This window comes from Canis aureus, chromosome 4 (assembly GCF_053574225.1).
Source record: "Canis aureus isolate CA01 chromosome 4, VMU_Caureus_v.1.0, whole genome shotgun sequence".
NCBI classification, from domain to species: Eukaryota; Metazoa; Chordata; class Mammalia; order Carnivora; family Canidae; genus Canis; species Canis aureus.
Genome location: NC_135614.1, coordinates 69,944,121 through 69,967,577, shown reverse-complemented (window position 1 = coordinate 69,967,577; position 23,457 = coordinate 69,944,121). Strand labels below are relative to the sequence as shown.

At 38.8% G+C, this 23,457-nt stretch overlaps 1 protein-coding gene across 8 annotated transcripts in view; it reads right to left on the bottom strand.

Moving 5' to 3' along the window:
• Positions 1 to 23,457, bottom strand: part of PLCXD3 (phosphatidylinositol specific phospholipase C X domain containing 3) — a 184,400-nt gene that overhangs the window by 77,287 nt on the left and 83,656 nt on the right. For 7 of the 8 annotated variants that reach the window (XR_013378590.1, XR_013378589.1, XR_013378591.1 and 4 more), the window contains exon 2: positions 1,282 to 1,990. Coding sequence is in view for 4 of the 8 variants with exons in the window: in XM_077896111.1 (XP_077752237.1) it covers positions 1,282 to 1,990 (709 nt within the window). In the remaining 4 variants the exon portion in view is untranslated. Of the gene's footprint in view, positions 1 to 1,281; positions 1,991 to 8,239; positions 8,426 to 23,457 lie in introns of all 8 variants that reach the window. The other variant, XR_013378592.1, reaches the window with a different exon arrangement.

Sequence of the window (23,457 nt, the reverse complement as noted above, 5' to 3'; positions counted from 1 at the left end):
CTGCAAGCCTATCTCCTGCCATTCCATACTCTACATGCTGTGCTATGAAGCCATCCATACCAATTCATCTCATCTTTTCTCATCTTCTGGTCTTTCCCTACAATGACCTTGAGCAAAACATGTGCGCTCTATCTCCTTACCATAATTCAAAATATCAATTAAAGTTAAAGATAAACATATGATAAGAGTTACATTTTCTCTTCAGACAATATTTGCATTGTTTAATACTTTAACTCAAAAGAATAAATAATGCATACAATTCTAGACATTGTATCACACTCATGGGAAAGAGCTCAAATTATATACCTCACAAGTAATCACCACTCCAACATATATGGCTGGGTTTGACACATGGAATACCCACACTCTGGAGGGTGATTCTTGCTTATGGCATAGTGTAAGGAATAGAACATAGCTTGAGAAGAATGGAATTTGGGTCTTTGTGTCCTTGTTCATAGTCCAACTGGCCTTAAGCAAAACATTTCACTTCTCTGAACCTCAATTTTTATTTGTAAGACAATATCTACTTCCCAGGGTTGTGCAGATCAAATAGAATTAGGTAAAAAATACATATATTCTCTATTGCGAACAATAGAGAGAAGGCTTTGTAATCTATAAAGCGCTATGCAAATGTGTAAAAGAGTGCTATGAAAAGATATCTGAAAAACAAAACAAAACAAAACAAAACAAAGATACAAAAAAAAAGAAAAAAGAAAAAATATCTGGACATGGAGTCAAAACACATGGTTCTATATGTTGATCTGTGTTCTAGGAAAAAAGTTGAAGTCTTAATCCCCTGTACCCATAACTGTGGCCCATTTGGAAGTAGGGTGCTTGCAGACATAATTAAGTTAAGATGATATCATTAGGGTGGTCCCTAATCCAATATGACTGGTGTCTTTATAAGAAGAGAAAACAAAGACACATGGGGAGAACACCATGTGAAGATGGAGGCAGAGACTGGAATGATGCATCTACAAGCCAAGGAATACCCAGGATTGTCAACTGTCACCAGAGTTAGTGGGGAGCCATGGAAAAGATTCTCCCTCAAAACCATCAGAAGGAGGTGACCTTGCTGACACCTTGATTTCAGACTTCTAGCCTCTGGAGCTGGGAGACAGTAAGTTTCTTCTGTTTTAAGGCACCCAGTTTGTGGTATGCTGTGTGCAGCCCGAGGAAACTAATATACATAAGTATAAAGTTTAGGTCTATCAGTTAATGGCTCTATGGATTCGTGTGAAATTCCTTAAGCTTTTTCTCTGATATCTTAAGGACACTTACCTTTCTGTGATAGTTTCTCTGAGGCCACTGGCCACTCCTTTGACCACAGTGCTAGCTTTGGGGGTCAGCACCACCTGAGATATAAAAAACGAACCCTTCTTTCTTCTCTCAGTGATGGATGCCTGAAGAAACTGGATCAGTTTTTCTGGGTCTGTGGTGTTGGCCCAGGGTGCTGGCATCATCTGCCCAGGCCAGAGAAAGGGCACTTCCAAAGCCACTGGACTATGGTAGAAGACTAGCACTTGATAGTCTTTCTCCCACAGGTATGTTAGGCTAACTTCCTGGGCAAAAATTGCTGGGCACATCTTGTTTCCATAGATGTCTTTCAGCATTTGGACCAGTTTTTCATGGTGATATTTCTGCATCCCATAAAAATGGTTGAAGTCCAAGAATACTACCTCCTTATGGTGATCTGTGAGGAATGCATTAATCTCCTCAAGGCCTTCATTGACTTTGGCACTGAACAAACCATGAGCAAAGTAGAGTTCATTGTCAGGGTCTCTGGGCTTGGTGGAAATTCGAAGATCAAAATAACGGATCCCAGCTCCTAGCTGACCAGTAAAGTTCATTGTTTGAGTGGCTAACCATTTCCGCATCAGCTTTTTGGCTACAGTTCCAAACACAGAGACAAAATTCTGGACGGTTTCTGGCTGTTCAGGTCCTACAGGTGAGGCTTCATCAATGTAGAAGCTGAAGGAATCATGAGATCCTAGAAAAATAACAAGGCACAATGCGGTTACAATTCAGTCCTTTGCTCTTCCCAATTTCTTTCCTCCTTACAATGTCCATATCTCTCCCTCAAATGAACAAAAGAAAATGATAAGCAACATTTACTTAGTTCAATCTTGTGTCTTAGGTAGGTCCTTACTATAGCCTAAATAGTACACATGGCTTTCAACAGATCAAACTGATAATGAAATGATTTTAAAAATCCCTTCTGATCTATATTATTAAAAAAAAGATCATATTTTACTTCTGTAAACAAAGAACTTAATGCATGCATTAGCATTGGCTTTCCATGTAGGTGGCATAAATGACTGTCCATAAAGTGGAATTCACTGGTTCCCAAGTACTTTGTCTATGATCTTGCTCTTTCCTTTCACCGTGAGTTGATTTTACCAGTAGAGAGCTTGTTTCAATGAATAAAGGAGACTTTTTCAAGGGCAGATGATCAGCATATGAACTGGTACCTCATATACTTTGGAAAGCACAAGAGATCCCTATAGAGGAAGGGAGAAATAAATAAGAGGACAGTACAATGTTGATATATTTAACATCATTCCTGATGCCGTGTTTGAGCAACTATGAAGGTAGATGAGGTCAAGTACTTTTCAAATATTGAATAAACAATTTTTCTTACAAGTTAACAAAACTAACAGCATTTAAAAATTAACTAATAGACTATTTTCTTCACAAATATTTCCTCTCAACAGTGAAAGCTCTCTTTGGAGATGGCTTCCAAATTTGAAAGAATTTCTTTCTAGGAAGAACAAGGGCAACCTATTTAATTATGGTTATTATTATTATTATTATTAGTCTGTTAAAAATATCAGAACTCCAGAAATGTGGCAATGAACATGTGCATGATTTGCCTGTAAGTATAGAGGGCCATATAAAATATTATTGGACCCAATGAACAAAATGGTTTCAGTTTTAATTTGATTTTTCAAAGTCTCCTTCAACTCTTGGGCATAACTTACCAAACAGGTAAAATGAAATTAACGTACACTGAATTTTTACACATTACAAAGGGGAGATGTCGTCATTTCCTATCCGTTATTCAGGCTTCCTCAGGCCATGTTGCCCCACTCCTGATTAGTTCTCTCGAAACTAAAAAATACACATCTTGTTCTAGTTCTTATACTCCTCCCAACCAAGACATACAACACTCCCCTTTATGTTTATCACCCATCACCCCAGGGCCTTTGCCTGATAAGCTTTTTGGAGCAAATATTTATCTTTGTCTATATTCCAAAGCTACATCAATCTATCTCTCTCCCTGTACATCTATCTCTGTCAAGCATTAAACAGCCCAGAGGAATCACAGAAGTATGAACTTCAGACACTTCTGTAAGTTGTTAGGGAAAATATTTTGAAAAATACTTTAATACCTTAAAAATGATAACCTTTAAGATTTAGAACAGCTAACTCCTCAGAATTATTGGATTTTTTTTTAAACAATGAAAAGTAACCCCAAAATACAGAAATGCCATGTTTAATTTAATCTGGAACTGTCTGATCTATTTATCTTTAGTACATGGTATGGGAAGAAAATGTCAGCACTTTCTGAATAAGCAGAACTGGCAGTTTGATTCTGGCATTGGCAAATTTTAACAGGGATTTAAGTTGCTGCATATTGATTTATTAGTGGCTGTTCAGCCAATTGCTAATATAAATGAAAAAGCTAAACAAACTGTACTGTGGATCAATATACAGAGAGAATATATTGAAAGAAAGAAAGAAAAAGATGAGTTTAAGAAGAACTATAATCAAATGTTCTAGGATTAGGATAGGTACAAATGAATAAGTAAACCTTCAAAATAAGGGTTAATTAATAAAATTTTTAAAAATAATTTAAAGTTGACTTAAAGGCATGTGAAAAAATATGGAGGAAAATAATCGGTTACCTCTATAACATAGTAGAAGACATAATTGAAAGTAAGCAGAAAGGGAATCAAATATGACTAGATTTCTTTTTCCAGAAATGAGTGGTTCTTTACTCTCAATATGAATTTAGTTTCACCATTCTGTCATGTGGCTATCTGGCAAATTAAAAAAAAAAAGAAAAAAGCCTAGGAAAGTTACCAATTTTGAAAAGCCTATAAAATAATATTAGTCTCTAGATTAAATTATTTGTTGACATTTCAGGAAAATATAAGATCAGAATAAGGTAATGTTAAAATAAAAATTAAAAACAGCCGTCAGAAGAAAAAACCATTCATACCCCTACCAATATTTATTCTAAGCTAGATGACTCTGAAGTACATGCACAGCATTTGGTGCAGAATGATGCACCAGATGCAAACATTATTTGGAGAGGAGAATTAAATCATCAATCAATACAAAACACTATCTTTGCATTTGGGGAGAAAAAACATAATCTAATGTTGGCCAAAAAAGGAATATCTTCATGGCTTTGATTTCATTTGGAATAGTACTTCCTCCCCAAACTCAACGTTTTCACTAAGCCATTAAGTTTTCTTTTTTTTTTTTTTTTAAAGATTTATTTATTTATTTATGATAGACAGAGAGAGAGAAGCAGAGACACAGGCAGAGGGAGAAGCAGATTCCATCCCGGGAGCCTGATGTGGGATTCGATCCCGGGCCTCCTCGATCATGCCCTGGACCAAAGGCAGGCGCTAAACCGCTGCGCCACCCAGGGATCCCGCCATTAAGTTTTCTATTGGTTTGAACTTAAAACAAAAACACAACAGTATTTTATGCCCTTTCAATAACAGAGGAAAAGTCTGGCTCTTCCCTGGTTCTTTAAAATCAGAACCCTGCCCCACAAGACTGCTAAGCATATGTCTTTGTTCTTGGCTATATCTTCTACCTTTCTGCCTTATCTGGTCCGATATTTTGCTTCTACATTGGCCCAGTATTCCTGGGCTCACTTCTTATCATTCTCTTATCTACAACCCAAGCTCCTATCTCAAATTTGATACTTAATGTTGCTCCCCTGGTTCTGAGCTTAGACTCACAATTTTGGGTCTGATTTGCCTTCTCTACTCAGAGGAGAGTTGGCTACTCCCATTATGAACCCACATTCAAGTTCATTTGCTCTGGCTCTGAATAAGTGAATGGAACAGAAGAGGTAATTTTTTTCCATTTCTCTGAAACCAGAACTTTTTATTAGTTTCTCCTCAGTCTGCTAAATCATTCCTTCATTGAGGAATGCTTCTTTTTTTTTTTTTTTTTTTTTTTAAATTTTTTTTTTTTTGAGGAATGCTTCTAAAATAGACTCCAACACTCCCTGCCCTCTGGCATTCATTGCCCCTTCCCACAGTCCTCCAGTATGGGCCCAATCAGGTGACTTGTTTCTAACAAATTAATAACAAAAACATGATGGTATGATACCACTTCTCAGATTAGATTACAAAGACTGTGACTTCCATCTTGCTACTCTCTCCATACTGACATTGATGAAGCAAAATGCCATGTTGGAGAAGCCCATGTGACAAAGAATTGGGAATGGCCTCTAGCCAACAGCAAGCTAGGAAACCAGGCCTTCAACCTAACAGCCCTCAAGGATCTGAATCCTGTCAATGGCTGGTGGGTAAGCTTGGAAGTGCATCCTGACCCAGAAGGATCTTGATTTGTAGCCTTGTAAGGGACCCTGAAGCAAAGAATCCAGTTAAGTCTTGCCTGGATTTCTGACCCATAGAAACTGTGTGTTATTTTAGTTTTTGGATAATTTGTTATACAGCAACAGTTAATACATGCTATAACAACTTTTGTATTAACAAAGGGATTTGAGGTCTATAGACCCAATTGCCTAATATAAGAATTTGGAATTTACTACGTATGTGGTGAGTGTAGCATAACATACAGTTAAGTCACTATGTTGTACACCTGAAACCAATGTAACATTGTGTGTCAACTATACTTAAAATAAATAAATAAATAAATAAATAAATAAATAAATAAATAAATACTTGAAATTTTAATGCAAATAAATTAATTAAAAATGTTTATGTGCAGGGACATCTGGGTGGCTCAGTCAGTTAAGCATCCAACTTTTGGTTTTGGCTTAGGTCATGGTCTCAGGGTCATGGGATCAAGCCCCATGTCAGGCTCCACACTGAGCATGGAGCCTGCTTGGGATTCTCTTTCTCCCTATGCCCCTAACCCTGCTTATGTATGCTTCCTCAAAAAAAAAAAAAAAAATGTTCGTGCATCTTTCTATACTTGAGAATAATGCATCAGGTAAAAGAATGAAAGAAAAAAATTAGTTTAAAGGGTCTTCTTGAATGTACAAACAGAGTTATTCCATTCTGTGTACTGTCGTGGATGATCTTAGATGTCATCTGGCCTAACTAACTAGCATGCAACATCCATTTTATTTACCCAAAAGTATAAGAAATATGTCTGATAATCTAATTTTATGGTCTCTGGTAGCACTGGACTTAGTTTCCCAACCTATTGTGTGATGTGATAGGAAAAATTCTAAGATGGTCTCAAAGCATCCACACCCTAAGTACAGATGCCCTGTATAATTCCTCTCTTCTTGAGTGTGGTGAGTATGATGCGATAGCATTCTCATGATTATGTTCTAGTATACAGAAAGGAATTTTTTTCCCCCAGATGTAATTAAGGTCTCTAATCAGTAGGCTTTGAGTTAACTAAAGAGAAATTATCCTATTCTGAGGGGGACTGACCCAAAAACCCATAAAAGAGACAACAGGCAAAATGCAATGTCATAGAGAGGACTGTATGGTATTTGAAGGGATTAATACTAGAGTAGTATGAATATTCCTTTAAAAAAAAGAAAATTCCTTTAAGGTGAAAACATCTGAACCATAAGGAACCACAAAAAAAGAAACATTCATCTAAATTTAAGCAGAGCTTCTAAAAATACAGGTGCCATTGACTTCACTCCCAGGGAGTTTCTTAATTGGGAAAATACTGACCCTTAGCACCAGGAAGTATAAATTCACCTACTCATTAGATTAAAAAAGCCCAATATAACCTTCCGTGCTCTCCCATGAAGCCCTACCTGCCTCCTTTTGGCTAAATTTAACATACAAGCCTTTTCTTCCTGGTTATTCAGTGAGATACTCATGTCTGAGTGATCCTGCATGTACACTGTGCACACATAGATAAACCTCATTTTTGCTCCCGTTAATCTATCATCAATTAATTTGCAGACTGCTGATCACAGGACCCAAGCTGGGAGAGGAAAAGTTGTCCTTCCAACTCTGTGGAATAGTGGGCAGATTCAAGGAGCCTAACGACCACAGCCCCACAACTTAAGGAACTAGATCCTGCCAATAAGCAGCAAACTTGCAAGAGGAGCCTCAGCCTCAGATGATGAGATTACAGCCTTGGCCAACACCTTGATTTCAGTCTGGTGTAGTCTGGCCTTCAGATTAAATTGAGTAATGCAGTACATTAAAAGCAGCACGGAAATGGGTGTTGGGAGATGAGCCTCAAACTCAAGCTCAATGACTAATGCACAATTTAATACTGGTGGATCATCAGGTTGTTAATCATTCTGGCTTTGGGTTACCCAATTTGCTCAATTAAAATACTCTGCATACCTACTTCACAGGATTTTTATAAAGAATAAATGAAACCTTGTTCACAAAAGTTCCCTATAAGGACTATAAGCCTTAAATTACTGTTATTTTCTTATGGTGGGATACCTAGCCACAAAATATAGATTCATTTGTGACCAAGAAAACATCACCTAGATTAATACACTTGGGATGGTTGTGTAAGCTCACATGGGAGGGAGGACAAGAAGGGAAATGATTTAAGTTGTAGGATTTAGGTTTGTAAATAGTTTTTGGAAAACAAGATTCTTATCTACCATTTGTCTAAGATTTTAGCCAATATTGAGCAATCAAATTTACCCCATTCTTTGTTGCTCTAAATAGCAACTAAATATTTATATTCTGCTGTGCACTTAGACTAGATACTGACCCTCTTTCATTCAGTATCTTTCCAGTATTATCTATAAAAGTTCTTTGGGATGAACTTCTGGTTGATCTCTTGATTTGGCTACAGTTCCATTTCAAATTCTACAAAACTATGGGTTTAATAAACATCAAAGAGAATGTATTAAATCAATTTCATCTGTGAACCTTCCGAATAAAAGGCCTAGTAGGCCAGGGCTTGCCATGCCCATGCCTGTATGATTCCAATATCTCTATGTTGACCTCGGAATTCAGGTTCTGACTCCATCAAAATCAGAACTGCTCCCTTCCTTGCTCTACAGAGTACTGAGCTTGCTTACCAGTTGACGTGTGGAGTGCCATGCTTCCCTCTTCCTGCCTGTTTCATTCCTGTCTATTGGCATAGTGCTGAGGTTTTTAAGACTCTTGCTGTCTGGTGGCAGGTTTCTAGCATATTTGATACTTTGATAGCTTTTATGATAATAGGGCCAACACCCCAGAAACAGGGAAGCATAGGTACCCTCCACCTGTGAACCAAAAGAAAATTGATGGATGAGGAACTGAAAGGGTTTTTGAGGCCCTTTTCTAGGGTAGAGATAGGCTGGTGGCACAATTTCTACCTTCCATAGGAAGAGATGCAGCTCTGGAGTGAAGTTTACCCTCTTGTCTTCCCTTTTTGAAATTTCTTTTTTCTTTTTTCTTTTTTTTAAGATTTTATTTGAGAGAAAGAGAAAGAGCAGTCATACACAAGCCGGGGGGTGGGTGCAGAGAGAGAGGAAGAAGCAGACTCCTCACTGAGCCGGGAGCCCAATGCAGGGCTCCATTCCAGGACCCTGAGATCATGACCTGAGCAGAAGGTAGCCGCTTAACCAACTGAGCTACCCAGGAGCCCCTGCTTTATGAAATTCTTAATCCTAGTCTTCTTTTATGACCCACATGTATTCCCTTATCTGTGGTGAAGAATTTTTTTCATTGATGGTGGTCTTCCCTTCTCCTGAATGCAGTCCCCTCTCATCAACTAGGAACTTACTAGATGTCGTTACTAACACTTACCATGTTTTAAATATTTTCTCTTTGTATCTGGCTCTCTGCCTGCAGACCCTCCTCTCTCCACACACACATATATGCACACATGATAAGCAGACTGTAAGCTTCCTAAAAAAAAAAAAAACAAAAAAAAAAACAACCCTATGCCTTATAATTCTGTGTCAACGACTGCACCCGGTTTTATTAATATAAAACTATTTGAAGTCAATGGGTCAAAATTGTTCAAATGGGATATGCTGCAAAGGTGAAATAACTACTTCTAATAATCAGTTTTATAGCTTAGCCCATTTTTCTTTACATCTCGTCTCAAATTTCTCAGGAAATTAGTCTATGCAGCCTGGCTCTCTCTCCCTAACTTCAGTTCCATCTCTCATCCACTGTGATCAGACCATCACTATTGCCACTCATATCAGTCATCTGTGAAATATCATTGATGACCATTACAGAGGACTCATGAGCCATTTCTGTCACCTCATTCCTAAGTCTTCCCACAGAACTCAGCAGGCATTCAGTTAAATTGTTGTAACTCAGCAACAATTCAGTTGTTGGATAAGAGTGAATCCTGCTCAGCCTTTCTGGAACATTTGACACTGCTGTGCTCCCTTCTCGAAATGTTTTCCCCCTTTGGCTTTTGGGATATGGCTCTTCCTGGTTTTCCTACACTCTCTGTGATTGTCCTTTCTCAGTCTTCTTGGTGACCTTTTCTTGTTCTTCCAGCTCCAAAATGAGGGTGTTATCCGAAGCTCTATTCAAGACTTCCGGTGGCACCCTGCTTTTTCCACAGGTAATCTCATCCACTTCTTTAGCCTCATGCCTTTATTAGATGCACCATGAACTGATACCACCTCACCTGACCTGCATTCTACACCCCCTATCTGCCTACCAGGTAACTCAATTTCATCACTCCATGGGAATCTTAAACTTTAAATGTCCTAGATGAACCTTAGCATCTTCCCCTTCTAAACTGCTCCTTTTCATGTGCCCTCTAACACACTTAATTTTCTTCTAATCCTCCTATCTCATCCTTGGGTTCACCTTCCATTCTTACCTGCCTCGGGAGCCTCCCATTTAATCGGTCTTAAGGTCCCACTGTATTGACCTTCAAATCCTCTCTCAAATGTTCTTTCTCCTTTTCTGTTCCAGTGGCCTGGTTTCCTGTTGGGACCACTGAAATAGCTTTCAGGTACTATTCCATTCATCCCAGCTGCCACTTCCCTTCCACACTCCTCAAAGGTTTTATCCTGTGTCAGCCAGTTGAATGGATTTAATCTTAGAGAAAAGATATAATTGATTCCAGCTAAATACACTGGCATTCATCAACAAGTTCCTCTTGCCTTCTGTCCTATTTTAATCAATATGAATTTTGAGTCGGTAACTTATATCTAGTAGCCAACTCTTCTAGGGGAATCATCTGCTCTTATGACTCCCTGCCACCTCTTTGAGACTGAAATCTCATCACTAGATGCTAGAATGGTAACTAGAACCTGGTTATCTGCTGAGTCTGTCTGCCTGTTGGTATGCCTTTAATACCCTTCATTACTGTCTCCAGAGTACTAATTAGCCAGCTCCATTCCCTAAACACAACTAAATCCCTAAACACAAGCTTTTGTGCGGACTCTGACCTTGAGAGGTTGCAAACCTGGCTGAGGGCATATAGGACTTTCACATCAGCACACGATCCTCTCTGCAGGTAGAAGTGTATTGCCCTGTCCCTGACAGTATTTAAAGTAAACAAAATTCACTCTTGGCCTCTAACTATAATGGAGGAGAAAAAATGTACAGATTATGAAAATAATATTAATTCTCAAGTCATTTTTACTTGGTTTGGAAGTGAATCAATTCTCTCCACTGTAAATGCATGATGCTCAATTGGACAGAAAAAAAAATCCTTTAAAATTAATTAGTTGGTTCTTACCTGACAACCTATAATAAATCTCATTAATTTTTGTTTACCACATTAATTAAACTGATCAGTTATAGGATTTTTTTGGAGACAAGGACCACACCTTGAAGAATAGGAGTCACTCCTTACTCTCAGCACATAATCTTGCCTCAGTCCTCCAGCACATGATCAAGTCTTTTTGGACAATATAAGAGATTTTGCATCATCAGAGATAATGTACAATATGTATCAGAAACCAAAACACTTCTAGAATTGAACAGATAATTAAAAACCACACACTGGTAATATGTACACTTCACTTGATATAATACATGTATAGAAAATAAATTTTCAAATAATAAATCTGACATATCTTGCAGAACACTGAGATGAATCCTTTTATAAAAGAGTGATGAAAATAGTCGTGCTGTGATTTATCTTTGGCTAAATCTGTATCTTTCATATCATGTAATGCCTCCCCCCCGCCCCCCACCAGCACACCTCAGAGACAGTAAGCAGAAGTAAAGGAAGTTGGTTTCCTCACATAAGTCTTTTGATCCAGGATCCCAGATGTGAAATTTGAGAAGCCCCATTACATTGATGCTTCCCAGGGGTACAGAAGCTCAATATTCATCACAATTTCTTTAAAATTGCTGGGCTGTTTCCTTAAACCAATAGATGAGCCAACAGCGAATAGTTTAAGAGCAGCAGTGTTCCAGTCAAGGGGCAGGAAAGACAGCTTGTTCTAATTGCCACCCTTGGTAAAACTATTTTTTTATTTTTTTTTATTTTTATTTTGGTAAAACTATTAAACCTGCTTTTCATATGAATTTCTTTTTAAGGACTATCAATAGAGCTGCCAGAAAAATAATTAAAAGAGACCCCAAGAAACAGAGAAGTTCGAAATCACTGTCTACGCCAGCTCAGCCGCGCATTCTCCCTTGCACTGCATCTATATGGGTGCTTCTCAACAGCCAGTCACATGAAATCATTCTTCAAGGTTTTGCTGTGAGGGCAGCTTCCAGAAGGGGAAGGTCCTGAGACCAGGAAGGATTTATAAGTTGAATATAAAGATTTAAGAAAAAAAAAAAACAAAACAGTAGATCAGGAGTATTTGTTGGGTAATTTGAAAGAACAATAGACCCATCTGCTTTCCTAAAGCATGGTACTCAACCAATGGTCATTTTGACCCCAGAGACTTTTTTTTTTTTAAGATTTTTATTTATTTGAGAGAAAGAGAGCACACAAGCAGGGGGAGCTGCAGGCAGAGGGAGAGGGTGAAGCAGACTCCCTACTGAGCAGAGAGCCCGATGTGGGACTCGATCTGAGGACTCAGGGACCATGACCTGAGCTGAAGGCAGATGCTTAACCAACTGAGCCACTCAGGCACCACGACCCTAGAAATATTTGACAACATGTGGAAATACTTTGCATTGCTACAACTGACGGGAGTGGCTACTGGCACCTAATGGGTAGAAGGTCAGGAATGCTTCTGCACATACACCAACTGTTCCCACAACAAAGAATCAACCAGCTCAAAATGTCAGTAGTAACAAAGTTGAGAAATCTACTCCAATGGAAACCATATAGGCAGATAGAGTGATTTCCAGAGGTAGAAACCAACACTGAATTTCTCTGCTTCATCTATACACACATTTCCCCACACCTATAGCTCATCTCTTGCACACTTCTCCTTTTCTCATTCTACTTTGAACTGTCTAAATACATACTGCATCTGAAAACTGTCACACATGAGGCATTGTTTTTGAGTTTCTTTATTTTTATTTTTATTTTTTTATTTTTTTTAATTTTTATTTATTTATGATAGTCACAGAGAGAGAGAGAGAGGCAGAGACACAGGCAGAGGGAGAAGCAGGCTCCATGCACCGGGAGCCCGATGTGGGACTCGATCCCGGGTCCCCAGGATCGCGCCCTGGGCCAAAGGCAGGCGCCAAACCGCTGCGCCACCCAGGGATCCCCTTGAGTTTCTTTAAAACCCAACAGAATATGTGGCTTTGGCACTTCTACTAATCTCTTGATTTTTGCTTCAAAATTTCTTTCAACTGTTCTGACAAGTTCTCAAGGTAATCAGTAGCTCTTTTAGACTAAAATTAAACCCATGCAGACAGGTACCTTTAATTGTTGATCTCCATCAACACTCCAGAAGTTTCTTCGTGGCATGAGTGTTATGGGGACAAAATTTGTCTAGATTTTATTTGATGTATTAAATAAATCAAGCACCTGCTGTGTGCAAGACAGTATGGAAGTTCTATGTATGGCTGTAAAGAGGTAGGGGTGGGGAGTTGGAGAGATTAAAATAACAGCCCTTACTAATAAGTCAAAGAAGGGAAAGTGGGTTCCCTCTATTTCTCTTTTTTTAGAATTTTTTTTTCAATTTTTAATCTAAATTCTAGTTAATACACACTGTAATATTAGTTTCAGGTGTAGAATTTAGTGATTCAACATTTACATACAACACCTGGTGCTCATCACAAGTGCCCTCCTTGATCCTCATCACCCATTCATCCCAACCTTTCATCCCCTTCCCCTCTGGTAGCCATAGTTTGTTCTCTATAGTTAAGAGTCTGTTTCTTGGTTTTTCTTTCTTTTATCCCCCATATATTTATTTGTTTTGTTTCTTAAACTCCATATATGAGTAAAATCATATGGTATTTTTCTTTCTCTGATTTATTTCACTTAACATGATACTCTCTACTATGTGGCATACATATATATGCCACATCTTCTTTGTCCTCTATTTTCCTATGCTTCATCTTCTGCTTTGCCAGGCCAAGCTTTTGGTAGACATTTATTGCTTATTATATGCCATGCATTGGGTCAGGGATATGAAAGTAAAACAGACACGAGATTCATCTGGGTTCTGTCCTTGTGGAGTTCAGATCATAGCTGGCAGAAATAAGCTAGAAAAGCACTATTATAAATACTATAAAGTATGATAAATGCTATGATAAACCATATATGATACCTTTTGATAAAACAGTAGTTCAGTCCTGAGCTCAATGTGATCTTTTAGAATAATTAATAAACAAAGTTAAAGGGTAAAAACGAAACCCCAAATACATGCAATCATTAGGGTTATACTTTTTCAATGTTAAAATGCATAGGGATCACTTAGGTATCTTGTTAAAATCTAATTATGTTGGTCTGGGATGGGGCACGAGCTTCTGCATTTCTAACAAACTTCTAAGGTATTATTGATGTTTCAAGGACCACATTTTGAATAGCGAGGTATTAAGGTAATGCTGGCCTCTTCTTGCTCAACAACTGCCATTATATTGCCTTCTCTCTCCATTTTTCTATGCTTCCCCATTCCCCAGTTCCCTTATCTTCACACACATGCACGTGCGTGCACGCGCGCGCGCGAGCACACACTGATGCATACACTTCTGCTTGTGTGCTTTTGAAGTTTGGGGAGATGTCATAATGCCTGTGTTGTGGGTTATTGATTGAATACTTTCCTGTGTCATGAAGAAGAAAATATGAACTAATCTTCTTTTTATTTATTAATAAAACATTTATCAATAATTTTTATAATAAAACAGAACATAAAGACTCCTAATTCTGGGAAACAAACTAGGGGTGGTGGAAGGGGAGAAGGGTGGGAGGTGGGGGTGAATGGGTGACGGGCACTGAGGGGGGCACTTGACGGGATGAGCACTGGGTGTTATTCTGTATATTGGCAAATTGAACACCAATAAAAAATAAATTTATTAGTAGAAAAATAATAAAACATGTATTTCAATAAATGGAGGTCATTTGCTTAGTAGTACTCATATGAACACTGAAAATCAATCTGCATATCTTACTCAATAATCAAACACAAGTTCCTGGCCATAAGAAAAAGGTGGGAGCAGATCTGGGCATAAGTAAGTCTCATTCCTCTTATCCCTGAGGCCACCAAGCTGCAATTTCTTCAAATGTTTGTATTTCCAGATTTATAATGGCCACTCTACCAGAGGCTGTGATTCAGGGAAAAAGACGAATCAAGGATGACTGAATAAGAAAGATGGGAGGTGATGTCAAAGAAAGAAATGTGGCAAACATTAGGAAGAAAAATGGTATATTTGTCAATAGTGTTGGCCTTGTGTTTCTTAGCAGTCTAGAGGGGAACTCAAAAGGGACATATGTGTTGGCAAATAATCTAGGAAAGAGCCAGAAAAAAAATCATGCCCCTTTTGGCAATCTGCTCTGCCTTGACTCCTAAAGGGCCTGGACAGCTCAAGAGGGACCAGACATTCTGGACCTGAGAGAGACACATTTTATCTAAGAGGCAACAAGAAAATCTGTTTTGCACAGCACACCGTATGGCTCTTTCCCCATTCACTGCCCCTGAAGATGTTCCATGAAGTCAAAGGAAACTGGACTCCTGGGAATCTTTAGTAGTATGTAGCCCAGGGTCCCATGGTCACAAAGGTGGGTCACTCTTCCTCTGCTGACTGGACTCCAGGGACACTAGGATCATTGCTGCTTATTGAATACCAACTTCCTGCTTATTGAATACCTTTCCAGCTTAGCCCTTGTGCTCACTATTCCCACTGCTTGCAGTGCTCTGCCCCTAGTTGTTTTTAGGGCTGGCACTTTTTTGTTCAAGTCTCAGCTCAACTGCCATCTTTTTAAGTAAACCTTCCTGCATCTAAAGTGTGTAACTCATCCAACCCTGCCCTGCTGCCTGTCAGTCTCTATCACATGATCAACTTTTATTTTCTTCATAGTATTTATCACTAGCTGCAAGTTTCACTTCATTTAATTGCTTATTTCCTTATTGTCTATCTCCCCTCACTAAAATTTAATTCTATGAGAATCAGAATCTAATCTGTCTTGCTCACTACTATATCCCCATTAAAAGGCACAGCAACTGACACACAACTGTGTGGCTCAGTTGGTTGGGCATCTGCCTTTGGCTCGGATCATGATCACCAGGTCCTGGGATCCAGCCCCAAATCTGGGCTCCCTGCTCGGCAAGGAGTTTGCTTCTCTCTCTCTCTCTCTCTCTCTCTCTCTGTCCCTTCCCCACCTCGTGCTCTCTCTCAAATAAATAAAATCTTTTAAAAAAGAGATATTCAATAAATATTTGTTGTATGAAATAATATCTCTCCATCTCTCTAAACCTCGATATCCTAATCTGTACATAGGACTGATAATGCTATCTGCAAATGAAGTTTATAAATTAAATGATAAACACTAAACATTGATCACAGAAAATACTCAATAAATGTTAGCTTTTATTATTAATATTAGCTATTATTTCTGCATTGTTAATTCTGAGCACTAATGGCTTAGCACACCGTAGATCCTCACCAAACGTAGGTGGAAAAAAATGAATCAATGAGAATTGAACCAAAAAGTTATAAACACTACAGCTGTCATAAGTTCTTAGAACTACTCCTTGAAAATATTGCCACAACATCTAGGGATGCTAGAGATAGATAAGTGTGTTTTAAAGTCCTCTCTCTTTTTGATTCCCTGGACCATAAGTTTCCTTTCCTGTACTAGATGCAGCATTGCCAAGACCTGTCTTCACTGGAAGGCTCTGCTCCTTATGTACACACCATTCCAGATTCTTACCACAAGTGTAAGTCCTCCCCCTGATATCCAGAGCTTTCAGCTTTCCCTCAACCCAGACCATCTGTAGGGCAGCTTATTCCATGACCATCTCTTTCCCCAGGAGTTTTATCCTTGGGACAGTACCTAAAACTGAAGGAGAAGCTAAGGAAATCCAGTCACACTCTGGTAACATGCATCAAAAAGGCAAAGAAGTAGGTAAGGGAGAGGTGGTTGCCAGACCTCAATCCAGTATGGCCCACTCCTCTCTAGGAGCTAGTTGGTTATGATGCTGATGTGTTTCTAATGCTACCTCCCCCTTTGGTTTCTTCACTATCCTGGCAGATTCCAGAGTTTGGGACAGCCCTGAATATCTATAAGCACTGGAACAGCTCTGGTCACCTGGGCAGACAGAATGAATGGCCTGGGGAAAGGGAGGGGACAGATTATGTAAAACTGAATCCCTATCACTAACACCAACTGTTCTGAATGAAAAGAATCTCTATTGTGTTTTCCCTCTAAGAAGAAAACAAATATGAAACATGGCAAATAAACAGTCCAATTATTATATTCTCTTGGATTTGAGAGCCAGAAGGCCTCTGAAGCCTATTTGGCTTTGTTCTTGCATATCTGGCACTATTGGTTTTCCTTTTATGAATAATGAAAATCTGAAATAACATAACATTACCCTTAATCATGTTTGTGCTACAGAGAGAACATCTCCTTGATATTTAAGCCTTTGATTCTATGATGCCCTCACAAAACACCACTTTTTGTCAACAGCTGAATCCTTTCTTATTTAAGAAGTGTTTGAGGTATGAGAGTTTTTATTCCTTTGGTCCTTCCTCTAAACTCCCTTTCCCTTCCTCCAGCCTTGGGATTTGAAATCTGGGTATGTAGAGAACAGCATATCTCCTCCTGCTTTCCAAACTCATGACAGAGCTAAGGTAATAAGTGGTGTCTTGTAGATCTTGTACACATACAGGGACTGGTTGCTAAAAACTAGTGTGACATGCTATTTTGTCTCATAAATCCAAGAACACACATACATACTACACCCAATACAAATATTCCCAAATCACTTCACCCCCACTTCCTCTTCTACACCCCAGCATACATACAGTGTTGCTACTGGCTACAAAGCAAATGCGACAACATTGATAATTTAAAAATATAGAAGATGCAAAATTATCCTACCTTAAGGGAGCTACCCTAGAGAAAACCATTCATTTACCCATATATCCTTTTAGTATGCATCCATACACTTCCATAGTTTACATAGTTGGATCAGTGTGTACCAAACACATTAGGTTGTATCATCAAAGTTTTTCCATAGTCTTTTTCCATCGCTATGGCATAGTCTTCACGCGTTGTTTAAATGATTGCATAATATTGCATGTGCTAACATATATTTAGTAATTCCTTTATTGTTAGCATGCATTACTGAATTTACTCTCATATAAATTATATGGAAAGGAACCTCCTCCTATTTTTTTTAGATTTATTTTATGTGTTCATGAGAGACACAGAGAGAGGCAGAGACATAGGCAGAGGGAGAAGCAGGCTTCCTGCGGGGAGCCTAATGTGGGACTTGATCCTGGAGCCCCGGGATCATGACCTGAGCTGAAGGCAGACATTCAACCACTGAACCACCCAGGTGCCCCTATTTTTTTTTTTTTTTTAACAATAAGTTCTCAGAAAGTCAGTAGTCTCTTTTTTTTTTGGTGACTTCACACACTCTCTCCTCGTCCTCCTCTACTTTATTCTTCCTGTCTCCTCTTGAGGTTTTGTCACTATTATAAGAGAAGTAAAGGACACTAAAAGCTGACTGTGGCAGTCATGGGAGCTGTGAGTGGGGAAAGTTACAGCTCCTCTGCCACTTGCTCCTGCCACACGCTTCTTCTGATCTCATACCTTTCTCCATTTGTTCCCCTGCAAGACACACATTTCTTGTTTCAGTCTCAATGCCTCATATCTCTATTCTTTCATTTATCTTCTTTCTGCTAGTCCTTACTTCCTATGTCTAGTTACTCAAGGCCCTACCTCAAGGCTTCTGGACTTGGACATGTACTCTGTAGAGCACACACAAAAATAAGTGAATCTCAACCAATTGTTTTACTTCTTAAGGAAAAAAAAATTTTTTTAAACCCTTCTTATTGTACCAGACCATTTGTGTCATCTTCAGGTAGGAACTGTTCAGACTGGATTTAAATTGTGGTCAAATGTGCATTCCATGTTCTTACTCACTTTTGGTCTCCTCAGGAAAAAAAAAGACTTAACAATAGATGGAATGATCCCACACCAACCAGTCATTTCTAATGATCCCAGGCTCAGATGAGAACAAAAGAAACGTAATCATAATAAACCCTGCCACTTATTGTATTACACTTGTTAAATGTTTAATTTGGGAGTTAACAGTCAACCACACAGGATTGCAAATAATTAAAAAACAACTCCCTAGTTAAAAGTTATTTATTTTTGTACAAGCCAAGCAAATACTTTGCAACTGAATGAGCCCAATATTAGATCATGAAAGTCACAAATTTTCTGGAACATACAGAAGGGATTGCTGTGAGCTGGCTCCATCTTAGTGTCAGGACAAGCAAAACAAGAGAAACCATGAGGGTTGTTTTGTTTTCACATTGAACTTGAGTCATTCAAATCAGATGAGTAAATACATATTGAATACCTGCAATATGAAAGAAAGGTGCTAAGCACCATATCTAAAAATAAATCAGACTATTTCTGCCTCTAATGAATTCAAATAAATGGTTTTTAAAACAAAGGTCCCTGCCTTTAAGGAATTTTAAGTGAGAGGTTCTACAGAATACTGCTGAAGAGACTATTATTTTACTTTATATTATTCATTTCTAATAGTGTATTTGAATTTGGCTAAGCCAAATTAGCTTCTTGGCTATGAAAGTTTTTCTAGTTTCATAATTAGGTTAGGCAATGGTCATCTTGCCTATGAAATGGGAGAAGGGTTTTCAAACTTTCGGTATGAGTGGTCTTTGATTCTCAATAGAGGGTCTCACTTCTCCACCCTGGTGCAGAATGTGGTAAACCAGATATTTTTAACAGTCTTTACTACAAGAGAAATATGTGAAGATATATTTTTAAACCATTTTATTTTTAAAATGTGCTGCTGAACCAGTAAGAAAATAAGGAAAATCTCCAATGATCAAAACAGAAGCAAAAAGCAGAGAGAATCTGATAGGGGGAGCCCGTCCTGAAACTTTGGATGTCATGAAAATATTACTGTTTTAAATTGATAAGGCTAAAAAAAATAAAAATAAAAATAAATAAATAAATTGATAAGGCTTTGGGTTTCTATAGATACACAGCAGAAAGGCCTGGGCCAGAGCAAGTAGTGTTCACATAAAGCTAAAATCTTTTGAGGGTAAAAGTTTATCCCTATAGCTTCAAAGAAAGTGAGGCTTCACTACTCAAAGGGATTTTGGAAAGCATTGTGTCCATCTTGACCTTGGCTAGGGTGGGTGGGTGGAGACGGAGTAGGGATTATCTTTGGTGGGAAAAAAAAAGTAGTATCTAAGTGGGGAGGATATACTGTAGACTTCAAACGTATTGATAATACTTTATTTTTTAACTTATATGATAGATATGATGGTGATTGTTATATTATTCTTACATCAGTGTGTATGTCTTTAATATAGCTGAATCAAAGAAAAAAGTAGCCTATGACAAATCAAATAAAAGAGAATTATTTTTGGATCAAAAAACATTTAAGGTAGAGCTAACAAAAGACAACTGAAATTAGAACTCTAGCCTCTCGACTCCTAATCTGCTTTTTTCTACACTTTTTTGGAAAAAGCATATTTCAATTCAAGAAATCCTAGAAGTTTTAAATTTTGTTGTGGGATGTAATTGAGTAAATCATTTGCAAAAGGCCTCGTCTAAGGTTAATTAATATTGTGTGGGCTCTTTGGAATAGCTCCAAAATAGGCTTTTTGCTTGGTACAGCCTTGAATACAACATCCAAATTGGATCTAGATTAGAAAATCCTCTAACACCTTCTTTGGTGTTGGGGCAGAATTTACTGGCAGATCCATATGTTTCCTTTGGCCAGTCAGCTCCTAGTGACCTTGCCCATTTCCAAATTCTTAGAGTGTTTACTGTGTATCCTAATCACTTGGATACTCTGTTTTATTCTGTACTTCAGAGGTCTATAGATTATCTCCTTAATGAGATCTGAAGCTCCTAAAGAAGAGATTTACTTTTCAGTCCCTACATTACCAAGCAAATTTTGAGCTGGAAGGGATGCTATCTGCTTTAAATTTCTCATATAACATTTGAGGTTAACTAGTTCTGTGAAGGGGCTTGCCCCAAATCACACAATGCATTTGTCAGAATATCAACAGAAAACAGATGGCACAATCCAATTAGGATAATTCAGGGGAAGTTTATATATGATGGGACCATGTAAATGAGGTTTAGAGAAACCACAGACTATAATGTAGTGTCTCAAGGCTAGTAACAGTTGAATACTTTGCTATTACTGCTAGGCAGCAAAGGGTAAGGATGAAGAATACTACAAAAAACTGGTAGAAGAGGGCTCTAAAGGCTCCTTGGGAGGAATCTTTAGTTAAGGAATTCATCCATCTCAAAGCAAGCTCAGAAAGGGATCCAGAGCAATAAATACCCCAGACCCCAACATCACTTTCCTATATCCACTCAAGTTACCTCCATTAGTCAAACAATGAAAACTTGAGAACACAGGAGCTGATTGATGAATTCCATAATAGGAGCCAAGGACAAGTGAATGGGTAGAGAGATCTGAAGGGGAAAAAAAAACCAATATGTAGGACATATAGCTTTGGTTGGAATGGAGTTCTCCTAACCCCGAGTCTACTACCAGTTAGAACATAATTCTTCTCATACTGCTCAAAATGCATAATGGCTTTGAGTTTGACCAAATTGAATAAAAACTCTCCCCAAAGAAGGAAGCTCTGTGCACATAAGGTTGAGTCAGAGCCCAGTGAGGGTGGGTCTCAGACCATCTCTTACTTTCAGAATTAGAATCAGATCCAAGAGCTGTACTCAGAAGCAGATGGGAAGCCAGTGTAGTGCCCAGGGCCAAGTGAGTGGAATGTTCCAAACAACCAGATCCATTCAGCATCCCCTTTTGCTAAACAGTGACACAACCCAGCATATGGCAGGCCGGACACTCTGTGAAGCATGGGACCATAGCCAAAGATAGATCTGGTTGGATTTGAAAGAGACATGCTAAATTTCAGAATTTGAGTTAACTCTGTGAGGTGTCTTTCTATGTGAGAAGGGATCTGGCAGGAGGTAAGAGTTCAAGAACCATTGGTGTCCTTTTGCCCACACCTAAGAACACTGCTCCAGTCAGAGGTGGAACTGAACTCTGGAAGACAGGAATAGACTTACACTTATGTGTGGGCTTGAAGGCAGCTCTTCTCAAACTGTACTACTATAGAGTCCTAGGGATAACAATTAATCCTACACACGAACAAAAACGTTTTCTAGGACCAATCATCAGGCTGAGAACACTGATAATGCATAGGCATGACAAGAACAATGGTGGGGACATTTCAGGATGATCTAGTAGATGTCTACTAGACCTCTCTCTTTCCTTCTCAAATATGTAGTTAACACTAATGGTGCCCATTAGTCCTTTGTAGATATTCCTCATTGGGCTATTATGATAATTAAATGAAACAATGAAATAGCACTTTGTAAATTGTAGGGCTCTCTACATATGACAATTGTTATTATTACCCACTGTGGACTGCCTAATGGTCCCAGGAAGGAATACTCATTTCTATACTTTAGCATGGCTTCTATCCTGAAAGATGGTTCCATTACTATTGCCTGCATTACAGAGAGTTTCCCCCCTGTGGTTGGATGGCAGTTGATGGAACATGTCTTCTTAGAAGCCCCAGCTGAATTCATGGGTCAGCTTCCTTCTTCCCACCCCAGGAACTAAGAGCTAGAAGCAGATGATAACACTTGGCTTGATACTAAGAAAAGGACTCAGGGTGCTATTTGATCAGACTGTGAGAAAGTACTTCCTTGTCTCTTGTTCTAGCTAGCAAGGCAAGAAGACAGAGCTGGTGATTGAACAATCAACAAGACGGGGGCAATCAGGCCTCTGAAAATCCTTAGAGAAATCCCATGAGAAGAAAAAAAATCCTATAACAGAATAACACATTAATATTAACTACTCTCTGATTGGCAGCTAATTGTTGCAAATGAGTTTACAGACCTTTCCCCTGACAATTAGGAGAGTGCTGCCATTACAAAGCTGTCAAGCCATGGCATAGATCTGTGCTACATAAGCTTGCAATGACTGGACTCCCGTGAGAGGGCCATAGACACCCGGGCGGGGTGGCCAGGGAAACCTGCCTAAAGTGGAGTCAGATCTGATGCACATGTCAGACTGGCTGAACAGACCAAGCAGGTTTTTGGAGCGCAGGATATATGGGATAGAGAAGAGAAGATACCCTCAGGTGCGGTTTCATCTCATTACTTGCTAACGGTTTGGAATTATCTATATATTGGTGTTTGGAATTCAAATGATATGTTAAAGTGTCCGAACTTAAGCCCTATCAAATAATCAGACAAAATATATAATTGTGGGACCCCCGGTGGCTCAGTGGTTAAGCGTCTGCCTTAACTGCTCGGGGCGTGATCCCTGGGGTCTGGGGGTAGAGTCCCACATCCGGCTCCCTGCGAGAAGTCTGCTTCTCCCTCTGCCTGTCTCTGCCTTTCTCTCTGTGTCTCTCATGAATAAATAAATAAAATCTTTAAAAAATATAATTGTTCCTTCATTATTAGGGGAAAACATTGTCCAGGATGGCTTGAGATGGTCTTTTCAAATGACAATATAGGTATGACAGTGTGGTGTTCTAGAAGCCAATGCATAAGCATGGCATATGTTTCTAGAACATCCATGTTACCTGAAAAATTTTTAAAGATTTTATCCGTTTTAGAGAGAGAGAGCATGCATGCATGCGAGCAGGGGGAGGGGGTGGGGAAAGAATCTTAAGCTGACTCTGCTCTGAGTGCTGAGCACAGAGTGCAGAA